Source organism: Grampus griseus (genome assembly GCF_964374135.1).
Source record: "Grampus griseus genome assembly, chromosome: 16".
Lineage (NCBI taxonomy): Eukaryota > Metazoa > Chordata > Mammalia > Artiodactyla > Delphinidae > Grampus > Grampus griseus.
This window is the reverse complement of record NC_139010.1, coordinates 54,253,461-54,271,572: the sequence shown is the minus strand read 5'-3', so window position 1 is coordinate 54,271,572 and position 18,112 is coordinate 54,253,461. Positions and strand designations below refer to the sequence as shown.

General features: G+C 34.5%; 1 protein-coding gene across 1 annotated transcript in view; it reads right to left on the bottom strand.

The window, feature by feature from the left end:
* Positions 1 to 3,671: 3,671 nt before the first annotated feature.
* The window catches only part of TBC1D12 (TBC1 domain family member 12), a 95,470-nt gene continuing 81,029 nt past the window's right edge, over positions 3,672 to 18,112 (bottom strand). Inside the window, exons 7-13 of the mRNA XM_082673241.1 lie at positions 15,899 to 15,979; positions 13,197 to 13,285; positions 12,226 to 12,297; positions 9,060 to 9,188; positions 8,691 to 8,800; positions 6,323 to 6,581; positions 3,672 to 5,534 (exon numbers count right to left, since the gene is read on the bottom strand). Coding sequence (XP_082529367.1) covers positions 5,466 to 5,534; positions 6,323 to 6,581; positions 8,691 to 8,800; positions 9,060 to 9,188; positions 12,226 to 12,297; positions 13,197 to 13,285; positions 15,899 to 15,979 — 809 coding nt within the window. The 3' untranslated portion in view covers positions 3,672 to 5,465. The remainder of the gene's footprint in view (positions 5,535 to 6,322; positions 6,582 to 8,690; positions 8,801 to 9,059; positions 9,189 to 12,225; positions 12,298 to 13,196; positions 13,286 to 15,898; positions 15,980 to 18,112) is intronic.

Here is an 18,112-nt window from a genome sequence, read left to right as displayed (position 1 = left end):
TGCAAGGCCCAGCAAACATCTGTGTACCAAACATTTGCTTTTCATCTCCACATGCATCGCCTCCCCCTTTGAAGTCTCAAACCACTACCCCTCACATCCCCTTTTGTTTTCAGCTGAAGACAGTAGTTAAGGTGAGGGTTTCAGTCATTTTGGTGAGTTACTCAGTTTTCCTGGTTCTCTCCCACAATACATGTTATTAAACTCTTGTCTTTTCCTGTTAATCTGTTAATGTGTCTCACATCAATTTAATTCTTAAACCTGCCAGAAAAACTTAGAAGGGTAGAGGAAAATTTCTTCCTCCCTGACACTACATTTGGAAATTCATATTTTGGACACTGCTTCGACAAAATCAAAATAATATGAATTCAATACAAAAATCACTCCCCCCCCCAGAGGTAAGACTTTGTTTTCTGACACTATATTATGTCAGATAAACTATAAAACAATCATGGCAAATTAAAATCTGATTTTCCATTGCTACCTCACATGATTTTTGCCTTTTATACCAATCTCTGCTGTGTGAATATGCTCATGAAATACAAAATAATTTTACCTTATCCAAACAAAAATAGGAAATGAAAAATCATAATAAACCATATGGCATTTTAAGACAAATTATTCCATGATTATATGCTTTAGTATTATACCCTCCAACAATGTATACTCTAAAAAGTTGACTGTTCTAGATAAAAATAGCCTTAGTTCCTAAGCTACAATGAAAGCTGTTATCCTAAAAGAGGCTTTGAAAATCTCAATGCCCTTTTGCCAATGCTACCTAACTTTTGTAGAGTCAAAAAATATACTCAAACCAAATCTGTTGCCTTTCTTTACAATAACAATGAAATATCAGAAAGGGAAAAGTAAACAAAAAAATCCCTTTTAAAATCTCATCAAATAAATAAAATAAAATACTTAGGAATAAACCTGACCAAGGAGGTAAAAGACATATGCTGAGAACTATAAAACACTGATAAAGGAAACTGAAGATGATCAAAGAAATGGAAAGATATCCCATGCTCTTGGATTGGAAGAATTCATATGGTTAAAATGGCCATACTACCCAAAGCAATCTACAGTTTTAATGAGATCCCTATCAAATTACCCATGACATTTTTTACAGGCCGAGAACAAATAATCCTAAAATTTATATGGAACCATAAAAGACACAGAATTGCCAAAGCAATCCTGAGGAAAAAGAACAAAGCTGCAGGCAAAGTCCCAGACTTCAGACAATACTACTAAGCTACAGTAATCAAAACAGCATGGTATTGGCACAAAAACATACACATGGATCAATGGAACAGAATAGAGAGCCCAGAAATAAACCCATACAACTATGGTCAATTAATCGTTGACAAAGGAAGCAAGAATATACGATGGAGAAAAGACAGTCTCTTCTTCAACAAGTGGCATTGGGAAAATTGGACAGCTGCATGCAAATCAGTAAAGTTAGAACACACCCTCACACCATACACAAAAATAAACTCAAAATAGCTTGAATACTTAAATATAAGACATGATACCATAAAACTCCTAGAAGAGAACATAGGCAAAACATTCTCTGACATAAATGGTACCAATGTTTTCTTAGGTCTCCCAAGGCACTAGAAATAAAAGCAAAAGTAAACAAATGGGACCTAATCAAAACGTATAAGCTTTAGCACAGCAAAGGAAACCATTACCAAAAGAAAAAGACAACCTACAGACTGGGAGAAGATATTTGCAAATGATTCGACCTACAAGGGCTTAATTTCCAAAATATACAAACATCTCATACAACTCAATAACAAAAAAACAAGCAACCAAACCAAAAAATGGGCAGAAGATCTAAAGAGACATTTCTCCAAAGAAGACATACAGATGGCCAAAAGGCACATGAAAAGATGCTCAACATCACTAATCATTAGAGAAATGCAAATCAAAACTACAATGAGGTATCACGTCACACCAGTCAGAATGGCCATCATCATCAAAAAGTCTACAAATAGGGGACTTCCCTGGCAGTCCCGTGGTTAAGAATCTGCACTTCCACTGCAGGGGAAACGGGTTCGATCCCTGGTTGGGGAACTAAGATCCCACATGCCACACGGTGTGGCCAAAAAAAAAAAAAAGTCTACAAATTATAATGGCTGGAGAGGGTGTGGAGAAAAGGGAACCCTCCTACACTGTTGGTGGGAATGTAAATTGGTACAGCCACTATGGAGAACAGTATGGAGGTTCCTTAAAAAACTAAAAAGAGTTACCACATGATCCAGCAATCCCACTCCTGGACACAGATCTGGAGAAAACTCTAATTTGAAAAGATACATGCACCTCAATGTTCATAGCAGCACTATTCACAATAGCCAAGATATGGAAGCAACCTAAATGTCCATCAGCATGTGAGTGGATAAAGATGTGGTATATATACACAGTGGCATACTACTCAGACATAAAAAAGAATGAAATAATGCCATTTGCAGCAACATGGATGGACCTAGAAATTACACTAAGTGAAGTAAGTCAGAAGGAGAAAGACAAATACTATATGATACCACTTATATGTGGAATCTAAAATATGACACAAATGAACTTATTTACAAAATAGAAACAGACTCACAGACGTAGAGAACAGACTTGTGGTTACCAAAGAGGAAAAGCCAGGGGGTGGTGGGTGGGAATAAATTAGGAGTTTGGGATTAGCAGATATAAACTATATATAAAACAGATAAACAACAAGGACCTGCTGTATAGCACAGGGAACTATATTCAGTATCTTGTAACAAGCCATAATGGAAAAGAATATGAAAAAAATATATATATGTGTATGTATGTATAGCTGAATTGAATCGCCTTGCTGTACACTAGAAACTAACAAACATTGTAAATCAACTATACTTCAATTAAAAAAATATATATGGAGCTTCCCTGGTGGCACAGTGGTTGAGAGTCTGCCTGCCAATGCAGGGGACGTGGGTGCGTGCCCCGGTCCGGGAAGATCCCACATGCCGCGGAGCGACTGGGCCCGTGAGCCATGGCCGCTGAGCCTGTGCGTCCGGAGCCTGTGCTCCGCAACGGGAGAGGCCACAACAGTGAGGCCCGCGTACCGGAAAAAAAAAAAAAAAAAAAAAAAAAAAAAAATATATATATATATATATATATATATATATATATATATACTCAAACCAACAACATTATATGAAGGTCATCACTGCAAAAGAAATCAACAAAAACTATGACTATGTTCTCTGACTTTAGAAAACTATGCTAGTTGCTGGAGTCTTCCAGTAGCATTTAAATAATACAATGTAGACCTGTGCTAAAAGGACAATGAAGTGAGAAATACTGATTAAATAGACAAACAAATACAACACCATATTAAATTTCACATTATCTTGAGGCTTTTAGGAAAGTTATTTTTTAATTGAAAATATACTTTAACCAAAAAAACTGTCATACAACTGACCATGTGAATAATGAGTAACTCCATACTGCATGTATAAGAGGTTCAAGGGAAAAGACAGTAAAAATATTTTAGCTGCCAGTACTGTCAGTCTCAAGAGGCTAAAGGTCCAGTGCATTCCAGGAAGAGAAATTTGGCAAAAAAGTTTATCCCCTTTTTATCTCCACATGTAGTTAAATATCCCCAAAATAATGAAGACTCATTTCAAGTAATTACTCTGCTTACGAGTTTTATTTACACAGTAACTGTTAATAGTGGTTTTTAATAAATTCCTTGTATTTACATTTTATATACACATTTATATTTGAAAGGTAAAGAAACTATACAATAATAAAAATGAGAAAAAGAAATACAGTAACTTAGGTCCAACTCTGAAAACAAATACACAAAAGTAAGATTAAGTTTAGGCAGGGAGTATAACCTCAATGAGATTACTGCCAGGGGTTACATTCCCTCTATCAGGGCCACCAATACCAAGGAAGTAGTTACCAGAGTTAAAATGTCATTCTAAAACCTATTAAGACCCTGGGTACTCCCTCAATATTTTACTACACTACTAGTTTCCACTAAGCAAGCTCCTAGGAGAGGAGTTAACTTCTGAGGGTTCCATTAGTGGTCCCTAGGCTAGAATGACCCATGGGGTAAAAATACATAGGTACCGTCTGGTCCCATACTCCTAAAGAGGCAGGTGCTACACTAACAAGGTTCTCAGGCTTGTTAGTTTGAAGACTATATACCACTAACAGAAATAGTGTGCTTAAGTGTTGTTTCAAACAAAATTGCAACATAAAAGCACACTATAATCTAATTATTAACCAAATACCATTTTATATAGATATCACTCATGATATTCAAGTGATTTATTTTAGGTTTAAGAATTAAACATATTATAATAAATTTAATGTCAATTTACCGATAGTTAATCATTCCTTTATCCTAATATAATCAAAGTTACTCATTAGAAAAAAAATAATTTTACCTTTTACTCTTATTTCCTTTGATTAGAAAATTATACACAGTGTTTTACAAGTCATGGACTTGGCTACATATTAAGATTTCCAATTTCAAACTGGAATTAACAGATTTTGTTTCTACAGTGAAAGAATTTTAACTAACAAATTTAAAGTCTTGCCAAGTAGCATTCTAATTAAGAACTCTCAAAATTCATGACTTTTTACTCTTACCAGTGAAAAACCTCATTTATATTTATGGACTTACTCCCCCCAAAAAGCCTTCAGTCCATTAAAGTGCAAAGAAATTTCTTCTACCAGTTAGCTTTCTTAAATTACTAGATGAACAATTTCTTAGATTAGAAACAGAGAGGCTAAAATGCTCTGAGTGATAGGAATTCCTTGAGGAAATGAAACAATTTCCTTTCAAAAACAAATAGACATGGTACTGTGGAAAAACACCTACACAAATGCTAAACAATCTCCTACCAATATTTCTAGTTCCCAGATAACCTAAATTTGCCCCAACCTGTGAGTGAAGATAAACAACTTCAGTGACGTAAATAATTTACAATCAACGTTGCTTATTCTTGGTCTATAATATCTTCAAATGTGTGGAACTGGAGATAATATCTGTACTAAGGTGTTTATTTCAAATAGTATTTTGGAAGTTAAAGTAGTATTTAACAATCCTGTTCTGACCTCCAAAGTGCTAATTGTTATGCTCCTCCTTTATGCTAATTGTTAAAAAAGAAAAGATGTAAAAATTTGAACTATCTCCAAAGCTGTTAAAAAAATTTATTGCATTAAACTGTTCACTCCAAATTACGGAGTATGAACTAGCCATTTAAACTTTTTTCTTTGTAAAATGGCTCTCCCTATAAAATACTTTTTTATTAATACTGTCAATAGGTACTCATTTACTTCAGCCATGGAATTCAAAATCAGCGGTTTTCCAAGTCTTGATTCTTAGCTTTCTTCAACATTTTCTTCCATGCTGTTTACATAGGAAACAAAATTCTTTTATCAAAAACATTTTTCTAATATTGCAATTAGTCTGTTAATTTTGAAGATTAGCTTTTCAGAGCTGGACTATTATTCTTGTCTCCTTCTTTAATATCCTTCATCACAGATGCAAAGACCTGGAAATTATATAAAGTAAACATTAATCCTCAAAAAAACTACCATGCAGATTAAAGAGATTTTAAAAACTATAGTTTATTAACATGAAACAGCTTTAGTACACATAACTCTGTCCCCTGAAAGACTGCCATTCTCAAATCCTCTTGTTTGTTTCAACCCAATTTTATGATATATAGTTAGATTCCAGTTTTCATCACTTGCCAAATATTATAAAATTACTGTTAGGTAACAAAACATCCTCTGGACCAATATTCTTATATTTTCATTTTCATAAGCAATAAAACTTGAGAGCTTATAATGCCTACTGGCTATCATTCATGGAGCAAGTGTTAACACTATTTTTTATGTCATTTAACTTTTGACTGCCAATATATTTGCTTCCCTCCAATATATTTGCTTCCCTAACAAGATTAAGCATCTAAAAAGTCAGGATCATACATTACATTCTTTTTATTGCAAACCCTTAGTACACATCAGGTATTTAAAACAACTGTTGTCTATCTGAAATACTAAGGTAATTATACAATTGCCCTGGCAAATACATGACTATTGTAGGCTGTACTTCACTAAACTCATAAAATATTACTGGACTTACATAAAAATAAAGCCATAAGTCTGGAGAGGTGAAAGCAGAGCAATTCGTTTTTTTTTTTCCAAAGTCAAAAATTATTTTTGTAAGTTTTTAAAAAATTTAAGCACTAATATTTGAGAAATACATGACTTTTTGTTTTTACAAGAAATAGACTGTTTTTATACATCTATTACAAGTAGGAAAATGCCACTCTACCTGAGTCCATTTTTTGGTACTATTCTGCATCTGGATGGCTGCAATACAGGTGAACAGCTTTTCTGATGTGATATCTTCTGGCAATTTAGTTAGAAACTGTGCTATATGAATAAAGTCCATCTGTAGGAGAATATCTTCATATAGTCGGAGGATTCCTAATCCAGTCCTAAATAAAAATTCCTCCCCATCTCTGCAAAATACATCCCAGACTCGACAGGCCAGATCAAGTGGTAGTGATTTGCTATATAGTGTGAAGATCCTAAAATTAGGGGGAAAAAGTCATTGGAATTTTTCATTCATTTATTCATTCACTCATTAAGTATCTCTATATAAAAAGAACAGTGCTTAATTAGGGTGAAAAAGGCAAATAAGATATGGCTCCTTCGCTCAAAGAACGTGAGTAGTTGGAAATGAAGTATGTGAATTTACAACCTTACATCGAGATATGGCCTAATACAAACTAGAGTGGCAGAATAACCTCATGGTTAAGGGTATGGGCTCTGAAATCAGAATACCTGAGTTTGAATCTTAGATTTGCAACTTATTGGTTGTGTTACCTTGAGTAAGATACTCATCCTTGCTGTGCCTCAGTTTCCTCATTAGTAAACAAAATAAAATTACCTCTCAGAATTGTTTTGAAAATTAAAGGAGTTAATAAATGTAAAGTATTTAGAATAGTGCCAGGCACATAAGAAATGATCAATACAAGTTACTTCTTACTACTGTATGAGGAAACCAAGTACCATCTTTTAGTAACCTAAATACAAAACCATAAAGTCTGACTTTCCTCTTTTCTCTTTCCACAAACATCCACTGTTTTGTTTTCCCTTCACCAAACTTTACTTCTTTTGGAGCATGTATACCCTCCAATAGAATCACCAAAATGGTTTTTCACATCCTTTCTGATAATGTTTGATCATGTAAGTCTTTATCCAGTGGTACTCTGGGGTAGCACTCTGGTTGAGGAAGTAGGGAGAGTAGGTGCTAGAGAACTTCTCTTGATGTTGCCTTGGCAAAGAAGGTACACATTTTTACACAGACTGTGTTCATCTGAGGTACTGCTGATGAAACGTGCGTGAACAAGGAAACTAAAGGTTCTGCCACTAAAAAATGAAAAAAATTCCTTTTAGCACTGCCACTCATTTATTCCTCTTTTTTCTTGCACCACTGATCCTGGGATTCATATGTTATAAGCTCAACAGAGGCAGTGAAACAAAAATCCGTGTCTACTTCTTAAGTTATAAACACATTTAATTGCATAACAAAAAAGATACTCTTGGTAGTACAGAGAATACTAATTCACTGTTCAAAATGAGAAAGGGTACCAGTACTGCCTAGGGAGTTTCTAGTATACAGTACTCACTCAGTATTAATTCCATCCTGCTCCCTTTATCAGTTGTGATCCTGCTTTGCCTCATGTTCACAGTCCTTAAGAGGGACAGTTGAGGAGTTTTTTTCCCCCCTTCTTTTACAGATTTACATATTTGATCTTGGTCCCTTGGGTCCCATATTATAAAACCCTCTCCCCATGATCTTGGGTCCTATTCAACAGAATTCTAATGTTCCTAATGGGAATGGAAGAGAATACACTGAAAAATAACTTAGTTTCTTTTTTTAAAGCCTAAATAAAAGAAACCTCAAACAACTGGAAAGATACTTGATCAATGCCATTATTAATTTATTTTTCCATACTAAAACAATATCATTTATATGAAACCCACTGATGTTTAATGATTAGGATTTAAGGTTTAAATATTTCACATGTACTCCTAACAGTCTATCTTACGATCAACTGCTCCATCTCTTGGGCAAAGTTCACCCGCCCTCTCTATAATCGATTTTACTGCTCACCAGAGTCCTAGGCAAAATTTCCAAGTTAAAACAGAAGAGCTAGAATTGTAAAGTTGAAAAAAGACATTAGCACCTAAATAAGGCATCATTACTCGGTCAGAAAGCTGGATAAGGCCTTGGAAAAAAACAAAGCCCTCGATAAAGAAACACTATCATAACTATCATAAGCCCTTGTGTTAAGAATATTAAAGGAACAGCAAGTAACTCTTTCTGAGAGCTTACTATGTACCAGGCATTGAATGAGATAATCCATGCAAAACACTCTCACTACAACTCAAGATATAGATATTATCATTCCCATTTTATAGTTAGGAAACTGAAACACAAACTGAGGGATTCTGATTTCAACACAGAGTCCATGCTCTTAATCACATGCCTCTCCACAAAAATATGAGTTTCTCTACATGTAAGCGAAGAGCTTTTTATATGTATGGTACTGTGCATGAAATTTACTCTAGGCAGAAAGTTACACTTTGTTTCCTTTTAATAGTTATATTTTACATATGTTATGACTTACCAGTCTATCAAGTATATGTCTGGTGTAAGACTGTAAGATTTGAAATGAAGAAACAGTTTGGAGAGATTTTCTTCAAAAAATACTTCAAACGTTGCAAAATATCTCAACATCTAAAGATAGAAATTTCAACAAAATTATTTAAGAGTACACTCTAGAAATAGAGAAAATAAATCCTTAATAGTAATAGAAAATCTTGCTTAACATCTCTGAGTCTTTTCATCAAGCATTCATAAAACTATAATAATTCAATGAAAAGCTTATTTTAGATCAGATTATCTTAGTCTTCTAATTACTGTTTTTCACTCTAAAAGGGCATTCAGACTATAGAAACTGTCAAAGAAAAACACAATTCATTCCAAATGTCCATACCATGCTGTGATCCACACGAAAAAAGGCTAACTGGCATGGCTTATTCAGGAGATTTGCAAATGCAATGAAGGCATCTGCCTCTTCCAAGTTGAGAATGAGAACTGCTGCTATGAAGGACATCCCTTGGACCTTCAAAGGGAAAGAAATTAATCAAAATGTGCTTACAATAATAATTCTATACAGTTTATTTTATTGTATTCCTGAAAAATTACAAAGTGACATTACAAAGTAGAATTAACCAAGTTTTTAAATTTCTTTTTATTTTCCAACAAAGGTAAATATAGAGAACCATTAAAAATTATGAAATCTCCCTGAATTTTACTTTTCTTTCTTGCTCATGTGGTTTAAAAAGTATTAGGGAAAATTTTGGAAAAAAGAAAAAAGTATCAGCTTTTACTTGCTACAAAAGTCTATCTCAGTATTCTACCTAGTTTTCATTTTCTCTCAGTTTGAAGTATTTCAGAGTATAAACTCACAAAATTTAATGAAAATTAGGTGACTGTCTCCATTGTTATAACACATCTGTCTGAGGTAGAAAGTGAAGAACTAGGAACAAAAGAGATCTATGAGGGGCTTCCCTGGTGGCGCAGTGGTTGAGAGTCTGCCTGCCGATGCAGGGGACACGGGTTCGTGCCCCGGTCCAGGAAGATCCCACATGCCGCGGAGCGGCTGGGCCTGTGAGCCATGGCCGCTGGGCCTGTGTGTCCGTAGCCTGTGCTCCACAACGGGAGAGGCCACAACAGTGAGAGGCCCGCGTACCGCAAAAAAAAGAGAGATCTATGAGAAGTGCCGCTGAAATTCCAAGAAAGAAGAGGCTGTGGGGGTTAGGATAGTGAAGCTGGATTCCCGGAAGAGCAGCTGGACAAATGAGGAAAAAACATTCTAAGATGGAAAAGACACGTCAGCAGAGACATACAGGGCCAGCACAGTTGGAACAAACGATTTATAATGGGATTAATGGGAAAAATTAGAAAAAGTAGGATGCATTTACAAATTATGAAAGGTCTTCAGTAAAAGGCTAAGGTATACAGATGTTTGCTTGTGAGTTACGAGCAGCTATTGCACATTTTTTAGCAGATAAGTAATTGGGAACTGCTGTTGTAAAAATATTCATTCTTTCATTAAAAAAACAGTTTACAGAGCACTTCTGGTAGAGATTTGTATAACAGACTTACACGGAGAGACCAGGAGAACAAATAAAAGAGCAATACAGATTGGTGTCCTTGGTTATTTTAAATATAACTGGAATGTGAACCATTACCAAATTTTTACAAGATATACTGAAGAAATTCCACAGATAAAACTTCTGTGTGATTTACTTATAGATTAAGTATGTATTATTCATTAATGCAGTTAAAAACCTATTTTATCAAACCACATCATGAAATATGTATTCCAATATAGTTTATACTACTCTTATCATATATTATAAAACAAGTCTGATTTGACTGACTGGCTTGCCAGTGAGGCTTGCCATCACCAATTAGGTTCTAAGGTGGTCATTTTACATAAATCCAATGAGCCAATAAATCTGTGTATTCTGTAGAGTATTAATGAAGAACTCGTTCATATATTTTTCTTTAAATGGATGATGACATATATAAACTCATTATAGTGTTAAAATTCTACTGGCTACACTTTTTAAAAGAAGTATGAGTTTTATTTTAAAATATCAATATTTAACAAGTGCTAAAAATTAAATCCTTTACAATTAAACTTATAATGAAAAAATTTAAATGAATGTCAACTTTAAAATGTGAAGGGGTTACATAATGTCTTTACAGTTCTATTACAGAACACATGAGCAAGAGGGATTCTTTGTTCAAATTTTACTTCCTTTATAAGGACATATCCTTTAATACTACATTCCATACCCAAACCTTCACTTCCCCTCAACCCGTGCCATACTTTTTCCATAGCACTTATCACCTTTTAATATAACATATGATTTACTTATTTGTTGTTATTTATTGTCTGTCTCCTCCTTCTAAATTATAAGCATCAAAAAGGGGGCTTCCCTGGTGGCGTGGTGGTTGAGAGTCCGCCTGCCGATGCAGGGGACACGGGTATGTGCCCCGGTCTGGGAAGATTCCACATGCCGCGGAACGGCTGGGCCCGTGAGCCATGGCCGCTGAGCCTGCGCATCCAGAGCCTGTGCTCCGCAACGGGAGAGGCCACAACAGTGAGAGGCCCGTGTACCGCAAAAAACAAAAAAAAAAAAGGGGAAGAATCTTTCTTCTGTTCACTAAGGTGAACAAAATGCCTAGAACAAAGCCTGGCATATAGCAATAAGCACACAATAAATATTTGTTAAGTGGATCAATAAACAAATATACAAATGAACATGCAACAAAATAGGATAAATTGTACCACACAGCCACCCTATTGTGAGATCTCTAAAATTCTTCTATTTTAAGACAAAGGCAAGAAGATGAAGGTTTAATGATTTCTAGTTAAACATGACAAATTGAACATACAGTTTTCTTTGTTCCCTCCCAAATCCAACTAAAATAACAGTAAATAAAAAGATAAATATTAACTTAGGAGGATGAAAAGAATGGAAAATAATATAAACAGTAGATAAAAGATGTCAACAGCATTTTAGAAATTTTAATTTAATTAAATGGAGAATGTTGAAACTAAAATATGTGCAGAGGAGGAAGCCAATAAGCAGCAAGCCAATTCAGTCACAAAATCTGGAAAGCTCAGGAAGTGAAGTTATCAGGTTCCTCTAAAATTGAAAGGTAGGGCTAAAACTAGGATTGGTTGAAAATCTGTGAAAGGAGCAAATCCCCTCCTCTATCCTGTATGGACAGGTATCCATCTACCTTCCCCTCAACCCAGCAGAACATAAGAGGTTTATCTCTGAAGGGACAGTCAGGAAAAGGAGAGTTAGGGAGAAGGGGAGAAGGCACCACAGCAGGAACAATAAATAAAAGTTTACGAATTGAATGGTAAAATCCCCAGCTGCTCTCCGAGAAAGCTGGCTATCAGTCTCATAAGCCTCTGGTAGGAGATGGGAAGATTCCTCTCCGGGTAAGTTAATATGACCAAGAAAAAAAAACATAAAGATACAGACATTTGGGAGCTAATACAACATAAGATATTATGAGATAAGAGAGATAAAATGTTTATATTCAAAAAGCAGACTGAAACAAATACTTACATAACCAACATCAGGTCTGTAACATGTATATGCCCCTAATATACTATGTAAGACATCATGATATGGGCCACCCTTAGAGGAGAGAAAAATGAAATGTCAAGCTATACAAATAACTGTCTCTAAGTTGATTCTCAAAAAACATGTTAATAAACTTTACATTTCCTAAATGACTAGTTTTAGTCAGTATACTTTATCACTCCGCAAAGATGTTTTCTAAAGTATGAATAAAAAATATTTAATTATGGAAAACCAAAAAGCCAAATAAACTCACTTGATGGATGGATACAAGCTATGTAGTTTGTGTGCAATTTTAAAGATGTCTAAATTTGGTACAATAAAATTATAATGGAAATAGATTCTTTCATTTGCTATAATACAGTTTCAGCAAGAGAAAACCATCAAGCTACACGAAATTAAGTTTATTAATAATTTTAATCTTAATGGTAAAATTTTTAATCTCATTTTATCAATATAAAGATAGAAGAATTCCATGAATAAAGACTTGAGTCATATAGACATATAAAATGTAATCATTTCTCTCCTCATAAAATATAAACAACTTCATAACAGCCTCTGCACAAAAAATAAACTGTTTCTTCCTATTTCAATAGTATTATAATTAGGAAAAATTTTAAAGTTTTGGAACAAACTTCTTTATATTTTAACAACATACTAGGCAAAAATGTTAAAACTTAAATATTTTACAGAATAGAAAGTGAAACAAAGAAATTCACTTCAGTGAAAACTCATCAAGTACCTTTATGTGCTATGTTAACTGCAATGCATTCAAACAGTGGAATAAAATAACAGAAATGCCTTTACTCTTTTCCTACTAGTTTTACATTTTTTATATAAAGGTCTACAATTTTTACAGTTTTGCCTTTTAAAAAATAAGAGCTATGCATTTAGAGAATTTGTTCCCTTGGATTAAAAAAAAAATTAGTTGTTACAAGCTGGTTAGAAACCCTTACCTTCTGAAAGATGTAGAGAGATGGGAATGTACGGGATATGTCCAACTTAATTAATTCCAGACTGGCCTCCCGATCAGCAACAGATACACCTGCATTTGCCAGTTAGATAAAACTGAAATGATTACTTGACTATACCAAGTTCAATCTTACCAACACAGAATGATCACACAGCATATATGTTACTTAAGGAAAGTTAAAAGCTGAATAATTAAGAAATTTAAAGAAATGCCATATAGCTTTCACTGGAACTTAGAGCCTCTAATATGAAGAAAGTATCTATACATTTATCAGAAAGTTTTATGGTGCAAGATTTCTGCTTCTGGGTTTCATAGAAGGTAGGGGAAGGCTGCCACAATAACAACTAGGAAAAAGAATGAATTTCAAATACCACTTGTTTTAAAAAAGGCATAAGAGGGAATTCCCGGGCGGTCCAGTGGTTAGGACTCCATGTTCTCACTGCTGAGGGCCAGGAAAGCAGTCTAAAGGATATAAATCCCAGAAAGAGAAGAGCCTTCCCTTTCCTAGGTGAGTGGATACCAGTGGCCATTTTTCTTTCTAGGGGCATCTGCCAAGTCTCAGAATGGGCTCAGGATTGAGCCTCCATGGACAAAGGTACTCTGCTTAGGGAAAGAGAAACCAGAAGAGCTTTTCATGGCCACATAAGACTGATGTGACAGAAAGGATCTGGAGGAGCCTGAATGTATATCTGGTTTTACCCTGTGGGACTTTTGCTGAGTGCTAGTGTAGTGCAGAAGGCCAAGCTGGAAAGACTTAATGAAATAACTCATAAGCACATGGCCCTTGGGAGAATGTCTCATTGAAGAGGGGAGCCTGTAGTCAAAATAGGACAGTTCGTCCTATCAACAAATTTGAAACCCAAGATTAACTAAGTCTATCTAAAGCTGTAATCTTGCCCAACCTAGCTCAGTTACTGACTGAATTGAGGCGATAACCCAATGGCCTAACAGAAAAGAGCATAATTCCTCTGAGGGGAAACACCAGCTTCAATTTATACCTTTTTTATTTATAATAACTAACATACAATTTAAACTTTTAAGATATGCAAAGAATCAGGAAACTATGACGTATAATCAAGGGAAAAACCAGTCAATAGAAGCAGACCTGCAGATGATCCAGGAATGGAATTAAACAAGGATATTAACTGCTATAAATATGTTAAAGAAAATAGAGAAAATGAGTGAGGAAATGTGTGGGATGTAAAGATAATTTCCACAGAAAAATAGAATCTATAAAAAGAACCAGGTAGACATTCTAGAATTATAAAGTATAATTTCTGAAATTAAAGATATATATTGGATAAATAGGACATATTTAATAGACTGGATATAAAAGAAGAGAGGATTCATGAACCTGATTACAAAAATCATCTAAACTGAAGCACAGAAAGAAAAAGAATTTTAATAAATAGTATAAGAGACTTATGGGACACTGTTAAATGGTCTAACATACATGTAATTGAAGTCCTAGAAGGAGAGGAAAGATGAGGCAGAAGTAATATTTGAAAAGATAATGGCTAAAAAAGTTTAATGACAACTACAAATTATAAACACCCAGGAAATAAGAAATCAGTAATTTAAACAGAACAGTTTTTCTGATTGAAACAATTCTTCATTTACATTTAATTTCTACTAAAATATAACTTTTACCATTTATTAATCATGACAAAATGTCTCTGAAGTAAATGCTCATAATTTTAATTCTTACGCTTCCAATATTTCATAAAAGTGAGTTTAAAACTCAGGCTGAGGCCCTGCCAATTAAAACTTCTTACATCTTCTTCCTTGAACTTTTAGTTTCCCACAAATAGCTGACATAGCTAACAGGTCTTGGGATGATACTTACATGAACCTTTCTGCCAGTCAAATCTTCTTTCTAACCTTGTTTAGTCAATTTTCCCCACCATACTGTTCACTTTTCTAAATTAGAAAAAAGAGTATTCAAGGAATTTAACAGAGTTGTTTACATACTCATAGAAAACCACTATGAGATATGCACCATTTCTCTACCCTAAACCATGCTCATTTTTAGAGTTTTACTTATAGGGAAGAGAAAAATTTGCCTTCTATGAAGTAGAAAGAAAAGTGACTGGCAGATAAACAGCTCCCCATTATTCAAGGACAAGAAATATTTAAATAAATTTACCTAAATTTAATAAACGATGATGACAGGAAAAAAGAGTGTTCCTGTTTTCGCCAAAATGATTAGGAAAAAAAACCTGATGACAGTGGAGGGAAAGATGAAGTCTATGCATGAATTAAATGAACAAAGGTTAAGGCACAATAAGAATTATAAATAATACATTAGGGAGTGAATGAAAGTCAGTGAGAGTCAGGGGAGACAACAGGTCACAAGTGAGGTGTGCAGATCATCTATCTTTAAGTTAAGAGTTGGCCTAAAAATACTGTATCCCATTAGTCTTACTGTTGTGATTAAAACCTGGACTCTGGGGTTCAACAACCTGGGTTTACATTACAGCTTCACTGTTCCCAAGTTAAATACTCTGAGCCTCAGTTTCCTCTTATATCATTCAGTATAATACCATCTACTTAAAGGGTTATAACATTAAAGGAGATAATGTATGTGAAGAATTACTAGTTCCTGATACACTGTAAAAATCACACTAGTATCTCAGCAACTGGATTTTGAGAAATTTTTATTAACCACAACAAAAAAAATCACACCTTCTACATCATTCTCTGAATTTGTTTCACTGAAGCTTTTCCACCGTTCCTTTGCTCTTGAGAGGAAGATTTCATAAAGTTCTGGGGGAAAAAAAGAACAAAAATTCATAAATAATAGGAAAGAAATTTATTCTCATATTTTCTATTTTTACTTATTTAAAAATAAAGAGAAAAAATCCTATTATAAGGTCAGATTTTTCTTATGTAGCCAGCATCAAAAATGTGGCAAATTGAAGTACTTGATTCTACCAAAACTATTCATTACTCAACCAGAAAGATAGCAAAGAAAATACTGCAGAGTGGTCATCCAAATAGCTACAATATAGAATGAATGTTAAGAGGCAGGAAGAGATGCTTCTGCAGAAGAAGTATCACTGTAGAATAGCAGAGACATGATTTTCTCGGAGTCAGTCAGATCTAGATTCAAATTCCAGCTCTGCCACTTACTACCTGTGGGACTTCAAGAAAGGTACTTGATCACTCTGGAACTTGGCTTTCTTCATCTGTAAACCGGAGAAAAACACCACCTACTCATGGGGTTACTGATGCTTAAATAAGATAATTTACATACACCTCCTGACACCTTATAGACCCTCAATAAATGCAAATGTTACTTCTTGCTTTCCTTCTCTCTTGAAACTGGTTTCTCCATTATGATATTGCTATCTAAGGCTACCTAAGCTATCCAAAGCTACTAAACTTCACAAATTTCTCCAGAAGGCCTACATACAAAAATCTCAAGCCCTATCTTTTTACTTTAATTGCCAAATCACTTTTTGAGACTACCACTCTGTGCTTCCATATACAGCATCTCATTAAAACTTCAAGAATAAAAGAAATTGAAAAATTTTCTCAATTCTCAAATTTTAATTGTTTCTACTTTCTATTATAGATATTTAAAAATACATAAAAATTGTAAATTTCCATGACAAAACAGCAAAAAGTACTTCTTGCCCAAATACCAACATTTATATATTGCCCAAAATACCAAGAACATTTTTTACTTCAATTAATCTTTTTTTAAAAATGTATTTAGGGAATTCCCTGGTGGTCCATTGGTTAGAACTTGGCACTTTCACTGCTGAGGGTGTGGGTTCGATCCCTTGTTGGGGAACTAAGATACCCCAAGCTGCAGAGCACGGCCAAAATTTTTTTTTAAATTAAAATATAAAACTAAAAAATGTATTTGTTTTTAAAGGTAATATATGAATGTGATTTTCTAAAATATTCAAACAGTACAAAACAGTATAGAGTGAGAAATAAATTTCCTTCCCTCCAATGCACTTTCTGCTTACCAATTCTCTAAAGATAAAAATATGCAAACACATGCATATACATATATATTTTCCTTTGAAATAAAGTGGCAACATATTACATGCATTGATTTGCATCTTGCTTTATCACACTGGAAGTTGGTTCACATTAGTAGAATAAATCTACTTTAGGTTTGTGGGTTTTTTTTTAACAACTGCACAGTATCCCAATGTATGACTGTACCATATTAAGTATACATAATACTGGGTTGGCCAAAAAGTGCCTTTGGTTTTTAAGTAAAAATAAAAGACACAGTTTTCATTTTCATCAAGAACTCTATTGAACAATGTATTCACCCTTTTGTTCCACTACCTTTTGCCATTTTTCAGGCAACTTCATAATTCCATCTTCCCCAAACTTTTTATCTTTTTGAGCAAAGAACTGTTCCAGGTGCCTTTAACAGTCTTCCAGGGAATTGACATCTTTTCCATTAAGAGAATTTTGTAAAGACCAAAATAAATGGAAATCTGAAGATGCAATGTCTGGTGAATAAGGTGGATGAATCAGAACTTCCCAGCCAAGCTGTAACAGTTTTTGCCTGGTCATCAAAGAAACATGCGGTCTTGCGTTAGCCTGATGGAAGACTATGCGTTTTCTGTTGACTAATTCTGGACGCTTTTCGTTGAGTACCACTTTCACTTGGTCTAATTGGGAGCAGTACTTGTTGGAGTTAATCATTTCGTTTTCCAGAAGAAGCACATGATGGAGGACTCCCTTCCAATCCCACCATATACACAACATCACCTTCTTTGGATGAAGACCGGCCTTTGGTGTGGTTGGTGATAGTTCATTTCACTTGCCCCATGATCTCTTCTGTTCTACATTATTGTATGGTATCCACTTTTCATCGCCTGTCACAATTTGTTTTAAAGGGAACTTTATTATGTATGTATGTATGTA